The sequence below is a fragment of the Lagenorhynchus albirostris genome, chromosome 10 (genome assembly GCF_949774975.1).
Source record: "Lagenorhynchus albirostris chromosome 10, mLagAlb1.1, whole genome shotgun sequence".
In the NCBI taxonomy this organism is placed as follows: domain Eukaryota; kingdom Metazoa; phylum Chordata; class Mammalia; order Artiodactyla; family Delphinidae; genus Lagenorhynchus; species Lagenorhynchus albirostris.
In genome coordinates, this window is record NC_083104.1 from 83,893,128 (window position 1) to 83,911,534 (window position 18,407).

An 18,407-nucleotide genomic window follows, 5' to 3' on the forward strand; every position below is an offset into this window, starting at 1 on the left:
AGCTGGGACTTAGTCAGATTTCTTATAAAAATAGAGTCTTCCGTAAGCATAGCAACAAGGAAGCGTACTGCAAAATGTAAATCATATACCTGTGTTGGGTCAAAACTTTCATTGATGATGAGAGAATGCAACATTAACAAGAGAAAATTATTTGTGTGTCTTGTTTTGGATTGTTCTTCTTCCCCATAGATAAAAGCCCGTCGTGGTAAAAGAGATTCAGGGCAGAGGGAATCTCCCCCGCAAAGTGTGGTACCATTTCCCAGAGGAGCCAAATGGATGAGAAGCCTTCCACCAGGAAAGGTAAAGCCACATCTCTCTCTCTCTCTCTCTCTCTCTCTCTCTCTCTCTTTAAAATTTATTTATTTGACTGCACCGGGTCTTAGTTGCGGCACTCAAGACCTTTAGTTGCGGCATGCGGACTCTAGTTCCCTGACCAGGGATCAAACCTGGGCCCCCCTGCATCGGGAGCATGGAGTTTAACCACTGGACCACCAGGGAAGTCCCAAGTCACATCTTGTATTTGCAGGCTACCTTATGGAAGAGTGGAAGTTTTATTTCCACATCCTCGTTCTCCATTCCTTCTCCTTTGTTTTTTATCAAGCCTCCCTGTTGTGGAGATTCTCCCAGTGTAACATTGGACCAGATCCAGCCCCTCATTCTGTTACCTGCTACTTTTTCCATAGGGAGCCCCAATGAGGTATCTATGAGAAATTACGTCAAATGATCACTGAATCCCAGGACATAAGGAATGGAAGGAGTCCAGAAAAAGTCATTTTAAACAAACCCCTAACCCATATATGAGTTCCTGCTACAATATCTTTGCTATGTAGCTGGTTATTTCCCATGAGCTTTGGAAACCTCCAGTAATAGGGAAATAATTCTTTTGCAGGCAACCAAATCTCATCCCTGAGCCTATTTGGCCATTAAAAATTATTTCTCCCATTATATATATATTTTTATATGTTTATCTGTTTCTTCACAGGTTCTCTCTTTGTTTCTCTTTAGTCCCATTTCTCCAAATGTGCAAAAAAATTTAATCCATCATTCACATGGGAACCCTTTCAATATAGGCCCATTGTTCCACTTCACAGGGACCTAAAAGAATGTGTTGCTCTTGTAACAGAACGACAGTTCCTCCAGTACCGTATCACCTACAAACAGTAAAAATGGTTCCCCATATTAGTTTTTTTTTAAGCTGAATATATGTGAAGGCAGAGCCTAGTGACATACAACAAAAATACTTCCAAGTGAACATTACACTAAGGAGTTAGTGGTTGTGCTCATTTATACACTATATATCAGGTATTTTAAAAGAGAGCCCTTGGGGCTTCCCCGGTGGCGCAATGGTTGAGAATCTGCCTGCTAATGCAGGGGACACGGGTTCGAGCCCTGGTCTGGGAGGATCCCACATGCCGCGGAGCAACTAGGCCCGTGAGCCACAACTACTAAGCCTGCACGTGTGGAGCCTGTGCTCCGCAACAAGAGAGGCTGCGATAGTGAGAGGCCCGCGCACCGCGATGAAGAGTGGCCCCCGGGGCTTCCCTGGTGGCGCAGTGGTTGAGAGTCCGCCTGCCGATGCAGGGGACACGGGTTCGTGCCCCAGTCCAGGAAGATCCCACATGCCGCGGAGCGGCTGGGCCCATGAGCCATGGCCGCTGAGCCTGCGCGTCCGGAGCCTGTGCTCCGCAACGGGAGAGGCCACAACAGGGAGAGGCCCGCGTACCGCAAAAAAAAAAAAAACAACAAAAAACAAACAAAAAAAAAGAGTGGCCCCCGCTTGCAGCAACTAGAGAAAGCCCTCACACAGAAAAGAAGACCCAACACAGCAAAAATAAATTAATTAATTAAAAAACTCCTACCCCCAACATCTTCAAAAAAGAAAAAAAGAAAAAAAAAGAAATAGCAGAAAATTTCGAATTAGGCATGAGCATGAATTAAAAATAAATAAATAAGTAAATAAAAGAGAACCTTTGGATGTTAGCTTAATTCAAAGGCAGCTCTCTAAGTATAAACTTTCAAGCTTTATGGTAGATGAATATGCAAAACAGATGGGACCACAGACTTGAAATTAGGAGACTCAGGTTCTGTGACTGGCTCTTCCCCATCTTCCTCATGCACTTTATTTTGGAACAATGTGACATAAATGCCTTCATTTAATTTTTCTTATATTTTCATCTGCTTCCCACACCTCTGAAAAAAGGCCGTATTTGTTTTACTTTATGGTAAGATCCCCGATTTATCGTCTTGAAGCCAACTAAAGAATATGACAAAGAAGGGTTGTAGTTATGATTATTTCGGTGAAAAAAGATAGTGGGACTGCATGAAATCATCTGTAGTTTTCTCAGACTTAGCAGTGGCAGAAATGGAAAGAAGGTGATCTCAGTCAGGATACTCACTGCAGACATCTGTGTTATTCTCTAGTTCCTGAATTCTGTTCATTACGCTATGGACTGGCTCTCATCATGCACTTCTCAAACTTTACCGTGATAACCCAGCGTGTGAGTCTGAGCATTGCAATCATTGCCATGGTGAATAGCACTCAGCAGCCTGGTTTATTCAATGCCTCCACAGAAAGACCTCTTGCATTCACCCTCAATCGCTCCAACAGATCCACCAAGGAGTTTAATTCGGGAGTAAGTATAATGGAGAACAAGGCTCTTTGTTGAGAGGGAAAACCCAGTTTGAAAGGGAGAATTGTATCTTGATTCTGTGGCATATAGAAGCATGAATTTTCAGTGGCAAACTAAAAAGGACTGGAAGTATTTTTCTTTGAGATATTGCTTACCTCTGTGATTAAAATAGTCTCACTGAGATTATTATGATTACAAGGTTGGGGTAGGGACTATAGGAAAAAATTGTGAACACTTCTAGAAAGGAATAGATTACTGGGTATCTTCAGTGAAAAACTAGGCACTAGGATGTATCTAAGCACATCCTTCTGCCTGATTTTAAGCAGGTCTCTGTACTTTTCATAGTCTCTGAGCCATTTTACAACTCAGTAAGTTCTATATAATAAATAGTAATGCAAATGATTCTTGCCCATAGCTCTGCAAATGAATTTTGTTCTGAGAAAAATCAATTGCTACTCTCCTCCACTTGCCTCTCAGTTAAATAAGCCAGTTTTGCTATATATTTAAAATCTATTTCAGCATTACTTCCTACTTATAAATGTGTGGGTCTTTGAATTCTCCTTTGGGCCAGTTGTAACATCTTACCAATTCCCCCATTAATCAATGAGTTAAATAAAATCTTTATTACATGTTCATTTTTTATTTGTATAAGGATCATGGTTATAACCCATTTAAATTTTTTCTTTAAACTAACATTTATCTTACATTTCTAAAGTCATCCTCATATTTTATGATTTTGTTACCTCGGAGCCAGCTTATTTATAATGGCCTCTCTGTCTCCAGTCTTTCTTCCATCATTCATTCTACACATTCACACACCTGTGCTCAAGAATCCAGAATACCTTCAAGTCGCAAACTCCTCTCTTGAGATGCTGTGCTTCTCCAGAACCTGCGCCCACTTCTCAGCACACTCCTGTCTGCTATCAATGACCCAGGGAGAGTCTTTGCTCTGAGCAAGTTAGAGTCCCGGTTAGTTTCACTGGGTATCACTCCAAACACTGCAAGTCCACTTTTGCTGTTTTTCTTCAATAAGAATGAGTTTTCCTATTTCTCTTTACACAAATCATAGGCATTCTTCAAAGAATGGTTCAAGTACTTCTTCCTTCCTGGGACCTTCCCAAATTGTTCTTCCCTCTTCTTAAAGTCCCTATTTTACTGCCGTTCATCCTCAAACTTGAATTCTGACATGAGTCATATATCTTGTATTATTTATAGTTATTTTAAGTGGACAAAATATTTCATATTCTACATTTTTTGGCTCTTTACTTCAATGTATACCATGATGCCATGTATCTAGTGGTCTACCAAAATTATTTATTGGGTTACATCAGAAGAAAATGTGATCTTATTAATGTGTAATATGTGTTTTAGGAAGTCACCTCTGCCAGGGCAGACCATGATTCCTAAACTTGATTTTAGGGACTAATTTTGATAAGCATTCAGTACAGATGTGTTTTCCTTATTTTTTAAAATGAGAGTCAGCATGTCACCTGAATTATTTACTAGAACCAAAATAGTTAAAAGAAGCTCTTTCACTATATTTCATTTATATCTTCCTATCAACTACCTATGTAATCATTTTTTTATCTCTTTTCTTCTTCACTTCTCTATTTTTTTTCCTTTTCTTCTTCATTTCTCTATTTTTTTCTCTCTCTGAGAGGAGCAAATTAGAGATATAATTGGTTGTTTGGAAAAGGTGGAATATTTGTTTGGTAAAAAATGGAGGAAAGCCAAAATTGATATTTTATAGGAGGGTCAAAACCCCAAGCAGCTCTGGCTATAAATTAGAATTTTTATAAAAGAAATTCTTAGCAAAGAATTTTCCTTTTTTTCCCCCCAGGCCTCTGTATATGAATGGAGCCCAGAGACTCAGGGTATCATCTTTAGCTCCATCAGCTATGGGATAATACTGACTCTGATCCCAAGTGGCTATTTAGCAGGGATATTTGGAGCAAAGCAGATGCTTGGTGCTGGTTTGCTGATCTCCTCCCTTCTCACCCTCTTTACACCACTGGCTGCTGACTTTGGAGTGATTCTGGTTATTGTGATTCGGACAGTCCAGGGCATGGCCCAGGTAGCCGGTTACTTTCTCATTCTGTGTGGGATATGGATTCCTGAATTCTACTAGAGATCAAGAGTCTTAATGATTTTCATTTCAGGGAATGGCATGGACAGGTCAGTTTACAATTTGGGCAAAATGGGCTCCCCCACTTGAACGAAGCAAGCTCACCAGCATTGCGGGATCAGGTAAGGAAATGCATATAGATCACAACTTTGTAATCTGCTTCACCCTATTACACCTTTCCTTCTATGCATAGGATGGTTTGGGGGACAGGGAGAAAAGTGCTGTAAAAATATTCAACAATGTAAGACAGTTACATAACAAATAAGACAGATACATCTGTGCTGTAAAGCCACTAAGACTCAGAAGCAGAAAAGACCATTGTGAGCACTGTGAGGGTAGTCAGAAAAGCATTGTAGGGAAAACTTTAGAACTTTAAGAATTTGCAAAAATAGAAAAAAAAAACCAAGTAAACTGTATAAACACCATTTTAGCAAAGATATGCAAATGAGAATTAAGACTATCAGTGGTAAGGAGATAAATCAGTCTGGAAAGTAGAGTTTCAAGAGCCCACATTATTCTGAGTTCTTTACTCTTCTGAGCTAATATTCACAATATGCCTTTGAAGATAATTTTTAACTCTCATTTTCTTTTCTTTTGAATTTTATTTTATTTATTTTTTTATACAGCAAGTTCTTGTTAGTCATCCATTTTATACACATCAGTGTATACATGTCAATCCCAATCTCCCAATTCATTAGACCACCACACCCCACCCCCCGCTGCTTTTCCCCCTTGGTGTCCATATGTTTGTTCTCTACATCTGTGTCTCTATTTCTGCCCTGCAAACCAGTTCATCTGTACCATTTTTCTAGGTTCCACATATATGCATTAACATACAATATTTGTTTATCTCTTTCTGACTTACTTCACTCTGTATGACAGTCTCTAGATTCATCCACGTCTCTAACAAATGACTCAACTTCATTCCTTTCTATGGCTGAGTAATATTCCATTGTATGTATGTACCACATCTTCTTTATCCATTCTTCTGTCTATGGGCATTTAGGTTGCTTCCATGACCTGGCTACTGTAAACGGCGCAGCAGTGAACATTGGAGTGCATGTGTCTTTTTGAATTATGGTTTTCTCAGGGTATATGCCCAGTACTGGGATTGCTGGGTTGTATGGTAGTTCTATGTTTAGTTTTTTTAAGGAACCTCCATACTGTTCTCCATATTGGCTGTATCAATTTACATTCCCACCAACAGTGCAAGAGGGTTCTCTTTTCTCCACACCCTCTCCAGTATTTGTTGTTTGTAGATTTTCTGATGATGCCCATTCTAACTGGTGTGATGTGGTACCTCATTGTAGTTTTGATTTACATTTCTCTAGTAATTAGTGATGTTGAGCAGCTTTTCATGTGCTTCTTGGCCATCTGTATGTCCTCTTTGAAGAAATGTCTATTTAGGCCTTCTGCCCATTTTCTGATTGGGTTGTTTGTTTTTTTAATATTGAGCTGAGTGAGCTGTTTATATATTTTGGAGATTAATCCTTTGTCCATTGATTCGTTTGCAAATATTTTTTCCCTTTCTGAGGGTTGTCATTTCATCTTGTTTGTAGTTTCCTTGGCGTTGCCAAAGGTTTTAAGTTTCATTAGGTCCCACTTGTTTATTTTTGTTTTTATTTCCATTACTCTAGGAGGTGGATCAAAAAAGATCTTGCTGTGATTTATGTCAAAGACTGTTCTTCCTATGTTTTCCTCTAAGAGTTTTATAGTGTCTGGTCTTATATTTAGGTCTCTAACCCATTTTGAGTTTATTTTTGTGTATGGTGTTAGCGAGTGTTCTAATTTCATTCTTTTACATGTAGCTGTCCAGTTTTCCCAGCACCACTTATTGAAGAGACTGTCTTTTCTCCATTGTATATCCTTGCCTCCTTTGTCATAGATTAGTTGACCATAGGTGCGTGGGTTTATCTCTGGGCTTTCTATCCTGTTCCATTGATCTATATTTTTGTTTTTGTGCCAGTACCATATTGTCTTGATTACTGTAGCTTTGTAGTATAGTCTGAAGTCAGGGAATCTGATTCCTCCTGTTCCATTTTTTTCCCTCAAGACTGCTTTGGCTATTCGGGGTCTTTTGTGTCTCCATACAAATTTTAAGATTTTTTTATTCCAGTTCTGTAAAAAATGCCATTGGTAATTTGATAGGGATTGCATTGAATCTGTAGATTGCTTTGGGTAGTATAGTCATTTTCACAGTATTGATTCTTCCAATCCAAGAACATGAAATATCTCTCCATTTGTTGGTATCATCTTTAATTTCTTTCATCAGTGTCTTATAGTTTTCTGCATACAGGTCTTTTGTCTCCCTAGGTAGGTTTATTCCTAGGTATTTTATTCTTTTCGTTGCAATGGTAAATGGGAGTGTTTCCTTAATTTCTCTTTCAGATTTTTCATCATTAGTGTATAGGAATGCAAGAGATTTCAGTGCATTAATTTTGTATCCTGCAACTTTACCAAATTCATTGATTAGGTCTAGTAGTTTTCTGGTGGCATCTTTAGGATTCTCTATGTATAGTATCATGGCATCTGCAAACAGTGTCAGTTTTACTTCTTCTTTTCCAAATTGTATTCCTTTTATTTCTTTTTCTTCTCTGATTGCCGTGGCTAGGACTTCCAAAACTATGTTGAATAATAGTGGCGAGAATGGACACCTTGTCTTGTTCCTGATCTTAGAGGAAATGCTTTCAGTTTTTCGCCATTGAGAATGATGTTTGCTGTGGGTTTGTCATACATGGCCTTTATTATGTTGAGGTAGACTCCCTCTATGCCCACTTTCTGTAGAGTTTTTATCATAAATGGGTGTTGAATTTTGTCAAAAGCTTTTTCTGCATCTATTGAGAAGATCATATGGTTTTTCTTCTCCAGTTTGTTAATATGGGGTATCACATTAATTGATTTGCATATACTGAAGAATCCTTGCATCCCTGGGATAAATCCCACTTGATCATGGTGTATGATCCTTTTAATGTGTTGTTGGATTCTGTTTGGTAGTATTTTGTTGAGGATTTTTGCATCTATATTCATCAGTGATATTGGTCTGTAATTTTCTTTTTTTGTGACATCTTTGTCTGGTTTTGGTATCAGGGTGATGGTGGCCTCATAGAAGGAGTTTGAGAGTCTTCCTTCCTCCGAAATTTTTTGGAAGAGTTTGAGAAGGATGCGTGTCAGCTCTTCTCTAAATGTTTGATAGAATTCACCTGTGAAGCCATCTGGTCCTGGACTTTTTTGTGTTAGAAGATTTTTAATGACAGTTTCAGTTTAATTACTTGTGATTGATCTGCTCATATTTTCTATTTCTTCCTGGTTCAGTCTTGGAAGGTTATACCTTTCTAAGAATTTGTCCATTTTTTCCAGGTTGTCCATTTTATTGGCATAGAGTTGCTTGTAGTAGTCTCTTTTGATGCTTTGTATTTCTGTGGTGTCTGTTGTAACTTCTCCTTTTTCATTTCTAATTTTATTGATTTGAGTCCTCTCCCTCTTTTTCTTGAGTCTGGCTAAAGGTTTATCATTTTTGTTTATCTTCTCAAAGAACCAGCTTTTAGTTTTATTGATCTTTGCTATTGTTTTCTTTGTTTCTATTTCATTTATTTCTGCTCTGATCTTTATGATTTCTTTCCTTCTGCTAACTTTGAGTTTTGTTTGTTCTTCTTTTTCTAGTTCCTTTAGGTGTAAGGTTAGATTGTTTATTTGAGTTTTTTCTCATTTGTTGAGGTAGGCTTGTATAGCTGTAAACTTCCCTCTTAGAACTGCTTTTGCTGCATCCCATAGGTTTTGGATCATCGTGTTTTCATTGTTATTTGTCTCTAGGTATTTTTTGATTTCCTCTTTGATTTCTTCAGTGATCTCTTGGTTATTTAGTAACGTATTGTTTAGCCTCCATGTGGTTGTGCTTTTTACGTTTTTTTTCCCTGTAATTGATTTCTAATCTCATAGCATTGTGGTCAGAAAAGATGCTTGATATGATTTCAATTTTCTTAAATTTACTGAGGCTTGATTTGTGACCCAAGATGTGATCTGTCCTGGAGAAGGTTCCGTGCACACTTGAGAAGAAAGTGTAATCTGCTGTTTTTGGATGAAATGTCCTATAAATATCAATTAAATCTATCTGGTCTATTGTGTCATTTAAAGCTTGTGTTTCCTTATTATTTTTCTGTCTGGATGATCTGTCCATTGGTGTAAGTGAGGTGTTAAAGTCCCCCACTATTATTGTGTTACTGTCAATTTCCTCTTTTAGAGCTGTTAGCAGTTGCCTTATGTATTGAGGTGCTCCTATGTTGGGTGTATATATATATTTATAATTGTTATATTTTCTTCTTGGATTGATCCCTTGACCATTATGTAGTGTCCTTGCTCATCTCTTGTAACATTCTTTATTTTAAAGTCAATTTTATCTGATATGAGTATTGCTACTCCAGCTTTCTTGTGATTTCCATTTGCATGGAATATCTTTTTCCATCCCCTCACTTTCAGTCTGAATGTGTCCCTAGGTCTGAATGGGTCTCTTGTAGACATTTATATATGGGTCTTGTTTTTGTATCCATTCAGCGAGCCTGTGTCTTTTGGGTGGAGCATTTAATCCATTCACGTTTAAGGTAATTATTGATATGTATTTTCCTATGACCATTTTCTTAATTGTTTTGGGTTTGTTTTCGTAGGTCCTTTTCTTATCTTGTGTTTCCCACTTAGAGAAGTTCCTTTAGCACTTGTTGTAGAGCTGGTTTGGTGGTGCTAAATTCTCTTAGCTTTTGCTTGTCTGTAAAGCTTTTGATTTCTCCATCGAATCTGAATGAGATCCTTGCTGGGTAGAGCAATCTTGGTTGTAGGTTCTTCCTTTTCATCACTTTAAGTATATCATGCCACTCTCTTCTGGCTTGTAAAGTTTCTGCTGAGAAATCAGCTGTTAACCTTATGGGAGTTCCCTTGTATGTTATTTGTCATTTTTCCCTTGCTGCTTTCAATATTTTTCTTTGTCTTTAATTTTTGCCAATTTGATTACTATGTGTCTCGGCATGTTTCTCCTTGGGTTTATCCTGTATGGGACTCTCTGCACTTCCTGGAATTGGGTGGCTGTTTCCTTTCCCATGTTAGGGACGTTTTCAACCATAATCTCTTCAAATGTTTTCTCGGGTCCTTTCTCTCTCTCTTCTCCTTCTGGGACCCCTATAATGTGAATGTTGTTGCGTTTAATGTTGTCCCAGAGGTCTCTTAGGCTTTCTTCATTTCTTTTCATTCTTTCTTCTTTATTCTGTTCTGCAGCAGTGAATTCAACCATTCTGTCTTCCAGGTCACTTATCCATTCTTCTGCCTCAGTTATTCTGCTATTGATTCCTTCTAGTGTATTTTTCATTTCAGTTATTGTGTTGTTCATCTCTGTTTGTTTGTTCTTTAATTCTTCTTGATCTTTGTTAAACATTTCTTGCATCTTCTCGATCTTTGCCTCCATTCTTTTTCCGAGATCCTGGATTATCTTCACTATCATTATTCTGAATTCTTTTTCTGGAAGGTTGTCTATCTCCACTTCATTTAGTTGTGTTTCTGGAGTTTTATCTTGTTCCTTCATCTGGTACATAGCCCTCTGCCTTTTCATCTTCTCTATCTTTCTGTGAATGAGGTTTTTGTTCCACTGGCTGCAGGATTGTAGTTCTTCTTGCTTCTGTTGTCTGCCCTCTGGTGGATGAAGCTATCTAAGAGCCTTGTGCAAGTTTCCTGATGGGAGGGACTGGTGGTGGGTAGAGCTGGCTGTTGCTTTGGTGGACGGAGCTCAGTAAAACTTTAATCCACTTGTCTGCTGATTGGCGGGGCTGGGTTCCCTCCCTGTTGGTTGTTTGGCCTGAGGTGACCCAACACTGGAGCCTACTGGGCCTCTTTGGTGGGGCTAATGGCAGACTCTGGTAGGGCTCACGCCAAGGAGTACTTCCCAGAACTTCTCCTGCCAGTGTCCTTGTACTCACGGTGACACACAGTCACCCCCCGCCTCTACAGGAGACCCTCCAACACTAGCAGGTATGTCTGCTTCAGTCTCCTATGGAGGTCACTGCTCCTTCCCCTGGTTTCTGATGTGCACACTACATTGTGTGTGTCCTCCAAGAGTGGAGTCGCTGTTTCCCCCAGTCCTGTCGAAGTCCTGCAATCAAATCCTGCTAGCCTTCAAACTCTGATTCTCTAGGAATTCCTCCTTCCATTGCCGGACCCCCAGATTGGGAAGCCTGACGTGGCGCTCAGAACTTTCACTCCAGCGGGTGGACTTCTGTGGTATAGGTGTTCTCCGGTTTGTGAGTCACCCACCCAGCAGTTATGGGGTTTGATTTTATTGTGATTGCGCCCCTCCTACTGTCTCATTGTGGCTTCTCCTTTGTCTTTGAATGTGGGGTATCTTTTTTGGTGAGTTCCAGTGTCTTCCTCTCAATGATTGTTCAGCTGTTAGTCATGATTCTGGTGTTCTTGTAAGAGGGAGTGAGAGCACGTCCTTCTACTCTGCCATCTTGAACCAACCTTAACTCTCATTTTACAAAGGAGGGAATTAAAGTATGCAGAGATTAAGTAAATTTCCCAGAGACAAATAAATAGCTGACAGTAGAACTGAGATTTGAGACCCAGCAATTTGGTCCCAGAGTGTACACTCTTAGTCACCATTCTACCCTCCCCCACCAGAGCTTGTGATCGTAAGGACTTGATAACTACATCATTGCTATTTGCCCCAACTGGTAGCACTGAGAATGTGTACTTGAAGAACAGAACTGAGGGTCATCAAGCCTCTCACCCCCCAGTCCAATGCATGGCTGCACCCTGCAGATTTTTACTCCAAAGCCACCGTCCTGTGTGGCTCCTTCCATTGCAGTTGTCAGCATCTCCTCTATCTACAAATGCTCAGTTGGTCTTCTCTCTCCTCTAGCTTTGTTTCCTTCAAACTTCTCATCAAAGCCAGGTTATCTCCCTAAAGCACAGACAGGGCATTTTTGCTAACCTGCTTGGGAATCTTCAGTGTGTGCCTTCATGATTACAGAAGACTGACCTCCTTATTGCGTGGATATAAAGATGCTCTACCATTTGGTCCCAACCTGCCTTTGTGCTCAACATCCCTCTGTAAGCAATGCTCAGATTGTAGCATGTATAGTCTGCACTTAACTTCTCTCTGGCTCTATTTCTACTGGCTCATTTTCCTGGAAGGTCTTTTGCTCCCAGCTTCTTTTACCAAAATTCCATTCATCCTACTCTTAGCTCATGTAAACAATTTGTGAATCTTATCATCAGTTTTAATTTTCCCATGTATACTGTCAAAGAAAATTGTAGTTTTATTATCATATTTATATTCCACATTCTTTTTTTTCAAATTGCATATATTGGGACCCATTGAAGGGGTCATAAAATCAATTAAGTAGGTCAAAACCAGTATTTTTAAAATGAAAGTGAATAGAATAGAATGGAAATTTTGGGAGTGAATTGCACACGGTAAGACTGAGTATTGATTCATGAAACTCTTGTTTGAAGTGTGTGTGTGTGTGTATTTGTGTATATGTTGTGTTGCCATGAAATATACATTTCTTATTATGGGTCTCTGAAAAATATGTTCAGACTCCAAGGTCTACATTGTATTACACTTATAATAGTGAATTTTGTTCACGTTTTTCTCACAACTGGGCTGAAATCCCCTTGAGGTCAAGGACTTTATCTTATTAGTTTTTGTAAGAGTTTCCTTTTCTGTTGCCAACCTCATATTGCCCCTGCCAGAATGTAACTCTAATTATAAGGAAATACTGGTGGGTTATGTTTGCAGAGAGTTTCTATGACAAACAAAGGGATTTGTATTTGGTCACACTGGAGTTAAGGAGCCGTTGAAGTGTCAGGTGGCATATTGTTATTATTGATTATTTCTAATTACTTCTCATGACTTTATTGGGGGAGATCTGTGAGCTGGAAGAAAGACTCTCATCACCCAGTAATTCTAGGTCTGCCACCTCTTTGTTGGGACAACATCCAGGGAAGTCACTCAGTCTCAACCTTTGCTATTTTCCTCAGTGTTTTTTATCCCTCTTCTCTGCAGGGGCAGCATTTGGGTCCTTCATCATCCTCTGCGTGGGGGGACTAATCTCACAGACATTGGGCTGGCCTTTTATCTTCTACATCTTTGGTGAGTCAATTTCTCTTAACTCCTAACACCTCCACTTCCCAGGCATTTGTTTTTATGCTTACATTACCTATCGCCCACATTCTTCCCATTTGAGAGAAAATGTCCATTGTTAAATGGGAGGTGATGAAGAATGTTGAGGATTGGTAGATTTCTTAGTCTAGTCTGAGAGATGACCATGTGCATGGTGCTGACTTCTGAGAAATCAGGAGTGTAGCCTTACACACCCACCCCAGGCATCTTCTGTAGAATCTCTGCCACCACGTCTGAAACACCAGGTCTAGTTGCTCTATGTGGTTAATATGTCAGAGCTGGTGAAGCACATTTTCAATATGTCTTCATATTTTATTATAATTATTATTTCTGCCAAGATGCCCTTAACCTATTTTCTACCAGGTGAATCATGCAAAGCTCAAATTAAATGTACACCTCCCTATGGGGACTACCAAGACTTATCCCATCAGATTAAGTCTTTCTGTCCTCTATGATGCTTACTGATAATTTCTTTTCTAGGCTGTGTTGGCATGTAATTATTTATTTCCCCTTCTCCCTCTCCACTAGATTATGAAATGACTGAGGCAAGAAATTCATTCCATTTTTTTTTTATCACTTTGGTACTATCATAGTGCCTGACTTATAGCTTTATAAATAAAAGAATGGATAAATCCAGTAATTAGAGGAAATTTAAAGAACATTAGTCCACAGAGTCTTTTAACATAGAATCTCTTCAGGTGACAAATCTCAGCAATGAGACAAGTTTCTATTCTCAATATGGTTCCAGCTAGGACGGCTTTCTCATTAATGATGCTAATCCCAGGTCATTTTTGTCCACACATGTTGATCAGGTACTTCAAGAAATATTTTTCTGGAAATCCATAATGGATGTATTGTTTGAATACAAATAACACTGTCTTTTGCAAATGTGTTGGAAAATTTTCCTTGCCACACTCATTTTATGGCAGGTTGTTTTGTATATGGATGAATACTTTTCTCTTCAATCCTGACTATTCAGATCTTCTAAAATAAGACAGTAATGTGTGTATTAAGAAGTTGTTGCTAATGACACACCACGATATATCCACTGGAGTCTGAAGAGTAACTAATCAGCTATACAGTGGTACGTTCATGCTTCTGCTCTGTTGAGAGGGCTCTGACATTGACAAATGGCACTCTACATTTAGTCAAAAGGCGATTTGTAGATGAGTTGAGATGAAGAAGTGGGAAAATTTAGGTCATGATGGTGGAACAACCATGAATTGATATGTGTGTTTTGGGGTGATGTGTGCTACTTCAGAGGAAACTCCCTTCCCCTAGCACACAAATCTACCTGAAAACTAATTGGATCCCAGCTTCCCAGGTAGCATTGGCTGTGTCTGCTGTCTCCTGTGGTTCATGGTGATTTATGATGACCCCATGCATCACCCATGCATAAGCGTCAGGGAAAAGGACCACATCGTGTCTTCACTGGCTCAACAGGTAAAGTGCAGCCCTTCTACCTGTGGGCCATGCAGAGATCTCCAGGGTAGGGTGTGGGGCTCTCAGGAGAGGCATCCTCTGTCCTGTTCTAATACCCATACTGATTAGATATTTCCTTTCAGTCCAGTTCTCCTAGACGATCTGTCCCCATAAAGGCTATGGTCAGATGCCTACCACTTTGGGCCATCTTCACGGGTTTTTTCAGCCATTTCTGGTTATGCACCATAATCATAACTTATCTACCAACGTACATCAGTTCTGTGCTCCATGTCAACATCAGAGATGTGAGTATGCTTCCTGTACTTCTATGAACATGATAATGGCAATAAGAAGAAACAGTTCTGTGCTGCCTACTACATTCTGACTTTACACATAACCACTCATTTAACCCTCACAATGATTGAGAGACATTGTAATGATTTCCATTGCACAGGTGTAGAAATGGGGACACAGAGGGGAGATAACTTGCCCTGGATTACACAATTACTGAGTGGTAGAGCTGCTGCAGTATCTGTGTTCTTAACCACTATGCAATGCTGCCGTACTAGCTGATGCTTCAATTTCCCTTAGAAATGAGTAGTGCTTTTCTCTGGAGACCAGTGTAATGCAAGTTCTGGCTCTCTTACCTGAGAAAGTGTTCTCCTCATGTGGAAAAGGATGCTAATTTCCTTAAAGCAACTCCAAGTGTCAGGAGGGTGGGCTAATTGTTGCTCTGTGTAACTGATAAACTCTGGTACCATATGCGCCTCTGTAACTACTTACTGTATACATTTCCTCCCTTCAGAGTGGTGTTCTGTCCTCCCTGCCTTTTATTGCTGCCTCAAGTTGTACGATTCTAGGAGGTCAGTTGGCAGATTTCCTTCTGTCCAGGAATCTTCTCAGATTAATCACCGTCCGAAAACTCTTTTCATCCCTAGGTAAGGATGCGGGGACTCGGTTAACCAATCCCTTTATCCACACATGGTCAGAGAAGTTTCCTGATGGTGTGTCCCCATTGCCCAGGGCTCCTCCTTCCATCACTGTGTGCTGTCGCCCTGCCTTTTGTGGCTTCCAGTTACACAACAACTATTATTTTGCTGATACTTATTCCTGGGACCAGCAACCTGTGTGATTCAGGATTCATCATCAACACCTTAGATGTCGCTCCCCGGTAAGATTTGACCTGTTTGTTCCCCTCCCCCAGGCCCTCCCGGAGGCTTAGGCCTCAGTCTTCTTGCAACTGCTTCCTGTTGTTGACATGCACAAAATGATGGCAGAGCAATAAAAAATAACTAGAAATGTCAGTATGTGGCCATGACCTAAAGTGTTTTTAGAAAAACAGTGCCCAATCTTGGCCAGTAACAAGTAAATGAAACTTCCTTAGCTTCTCCACTAGAGATTAGACTGTGTGTTCTGGGAAAGGACCCACACACGTGTTTTGGAAAAGCTTCCAGAGTGTTGATGATATTAGCTACCATATATGTATACACCTGTCCTGAGCCAGATCCTATTCAAAGGACTTCTCATGTATCAACACATCTGGTCTGCATAACTACATGTCCTATTGTTATTCTTACTTTATGAGGGAGATGACTGAGGCACAAGAAGTTTAAGTGACATGCCTGAGGTCACACAAAGGCAGAGCCAGGATTTGGACCCAGGCCGTCTGTCCAGTGTATGTTTGTCCAGTGTATGTTGTCTCATCCACTGCGCAAACTGCCTGCCATGCTGAGATGCTGGGGTGGGAACCTGGGCTCCTGAGAGACAGAATTTTTCCTAGTTGTTGAGTCGGTGGCTAGGTGATTTCAGGTTTGGCAAACAGACATTGCCCTAACTATCTTGAAGTGAACAGAAAAAAACTGCATTAGGCTAAATGACTTTGCTATTAAAGCTGAACTACATTAAAATTGAGTTGCTGAAAAGTGATAGGCAGCTTTCTATATAAAATCATCTCCCCGCAGGTATGCAAGTTTCCTCATGGGAATCTCAAGGGGATTTGGGCTCATCGCAGGAATCATCTCTTCCACTGCCACCGGATTCCTTATCAGTCAGGTTGGGCCAGTTTATTGAACATCTGCAAGTGGCAGGTATTGTTTTAGGCACTGGGGATTCACAACAGGGCCTCTGTTCGTAAGGACTGTATGGTCTGATGGGGAAAATAAGCCTGGATGCCAACACAATTACTCTATTCTTAGGGGACTCTAATCAGAGTCTGGTAGTTCACATTTCCCAGGGAAAGAGAAGTAAAAGCTGAATTTCTAAAAATGAATAGGTATTAGATTAATGAAAATGAGCAGTTCAGGCAGAGAAAATAGCACATATGACTTCCTAGAGGAACAAAAGTATGAAACAGCTCTTAGTTATAACCAGAGTGAATGATACATGTCAAGGATAAGAGATGAAGACACAGGATCAGAAGGGGAAGGTTATGAACAGTCTGTTCAGATTAATTCCAATTTCTAAAAAAAAAAATCACAAAATGGAAACTCAAAGGGTCCCAAAGCCAGCTTGAAGGGAGGTTAAATTTTGAGTGGAAAGAGAAAGGCTGTGACACAAAGCAGGGAGCATAGCCCGTGAGGCTTGCTCAGTACCAAGTGTGGTCTGGTAGGGAGGATGGAAAGGCAGAACCAGGCTGGGATGGCAGGATGACATGAGCCAACTTACAGAAAAAAGATTTGTTTTGTTTTCAATACATCTCTAGGTGATCTATTTTCAGGTTGATTTTGACCAAATTGCTAGGAATCCACTTTGACTATAATGCCAGAAATGAACTGTGACTTACAAGGGCTGGATGAGGGAAATCGTACAGTCAAACCAAATGTAACTCACATCATATTGAGATGTCCATCCAGGGGGTTGGTGTGATTGATGTCAACAGTCAAAAACAAAACAAATCAGAGAGAGCACAAGAGTGAAAATCTTAAAGCTGTTGTTTTAGGCATAATTTAAAATGAGTAATAATGATATTTTCAAGAATGTTGAGATCCAAATTTCTAGAAAAACATTAGTGTAGGTTAATTTATTTGGGTTTAAAGAAAAGCTCATCCAAGCCAGAACCCAGTGTTCATTTTAGCATCCTCTTGTTTCCATCAGTTTCATAAAACCTTCTTTGAGAATTCAAGGTGCTCAGTGGTTATTGCATATTGTTCCCTAGATTCTTTGTGATCAGTGTTGCAATATACAAAATGGAGGATTTCTAGAACTAGTGGAGAAGGAACTGTGAGGCTGATAATTCTGTGTTGTTTTTTTTTTTTTCCTCCAGGATTCTGTGTCTGGATGGAGGAATGTCTTTTTCCTTGCTGCTGCTGTCAACATGTTTGGCCTGGTTTTTTACCTCACATTTGGACAAGCAGAAATCCAGCACTGGGCCAAAGAGAGGACTCTTAGCCGTCTCTGAGGATATAGTTGCAGACTTAAATGTAGTACTGACCATTAACTTTTTCAACATTTTTTACTTATCATCATTCTTTTTTCATATTCTTGACCATAGGCTCAGCAGTTCTCAATTTCGGTTACATGTTAGATTTCCCTGGGGAGTTTCTAAAACATACAGATGAATGGGCTCTACTCAAGAGATTCTGAATGAATTGGTCTGGGATAAAGCCCAGATATCACTAATTTTTAGACACTCCCCAGGATTTCTAACATGCAGCCAGGGTTGACAAACTACTAGACAAACTTGAAACATCAATTCCTGTTGCCTTTGAATTTTCCTTTTTGTAAGAAACTAGATAAAAAGCTGTGTGAAAATAATCACTGATAAGTACCTTCACGAGGGCGATTATAGACACAGAGAAGATCTACTAGAAGCAGAGTTGTATGTTCTAGAGCTCAGCACAGAATTTTAAGGCTGTAATCCACAGCATTAACATTTTTATACATTGAGAAACATGGATGTTTATTTATGTGGTTACATTCTATTAAAATTCACATGCTAAAATTAAATGGGCCATTTAAAAATTATTTACATTAGGATTATTTCCATCAGGCAAAATAGATATTTATTTATACTAGCTAGTTTCCAGGAGATTAACAACCAGGAAATGACAAGGAGAAGATTAAATTAGGC

The 18,407-nt window shown here is 39.7% G+C and overlaps 1 protein-coding gene across 1 annotated transcript; it reads left to right on the forward strand.

Annotated features, from left to right (window-relative positions):
* The first annotated feature begins 272 nt into the window (after positions 1-272).
* Positions 273-17,735, forward strand: SLC17A2 (solute carrier family 17 member 2). Its single transcript, XM_060164252.1, has 11 exons — positions 273-300; positions 2,422-2,633; positions 4,471-4,704; positions 4,790-4,877; positions 12,800-12,886; positions 14,241-14,359; positions 14,482-14,643; positions 15,144-15,276; positions 15,362-15,509; positions 16,300-16,390; positions 17,601-17,735. The coding sequence occupies exons 1-11, from the start codon at positions 273-275 to the stop codon at positions 17,733-17,735; spliced, it is 1,437 nt and encodes a 478-aa protein (XP_060020235.1).
* Positions 17,736-18,407: the final 672 nt, after the last annotated feature.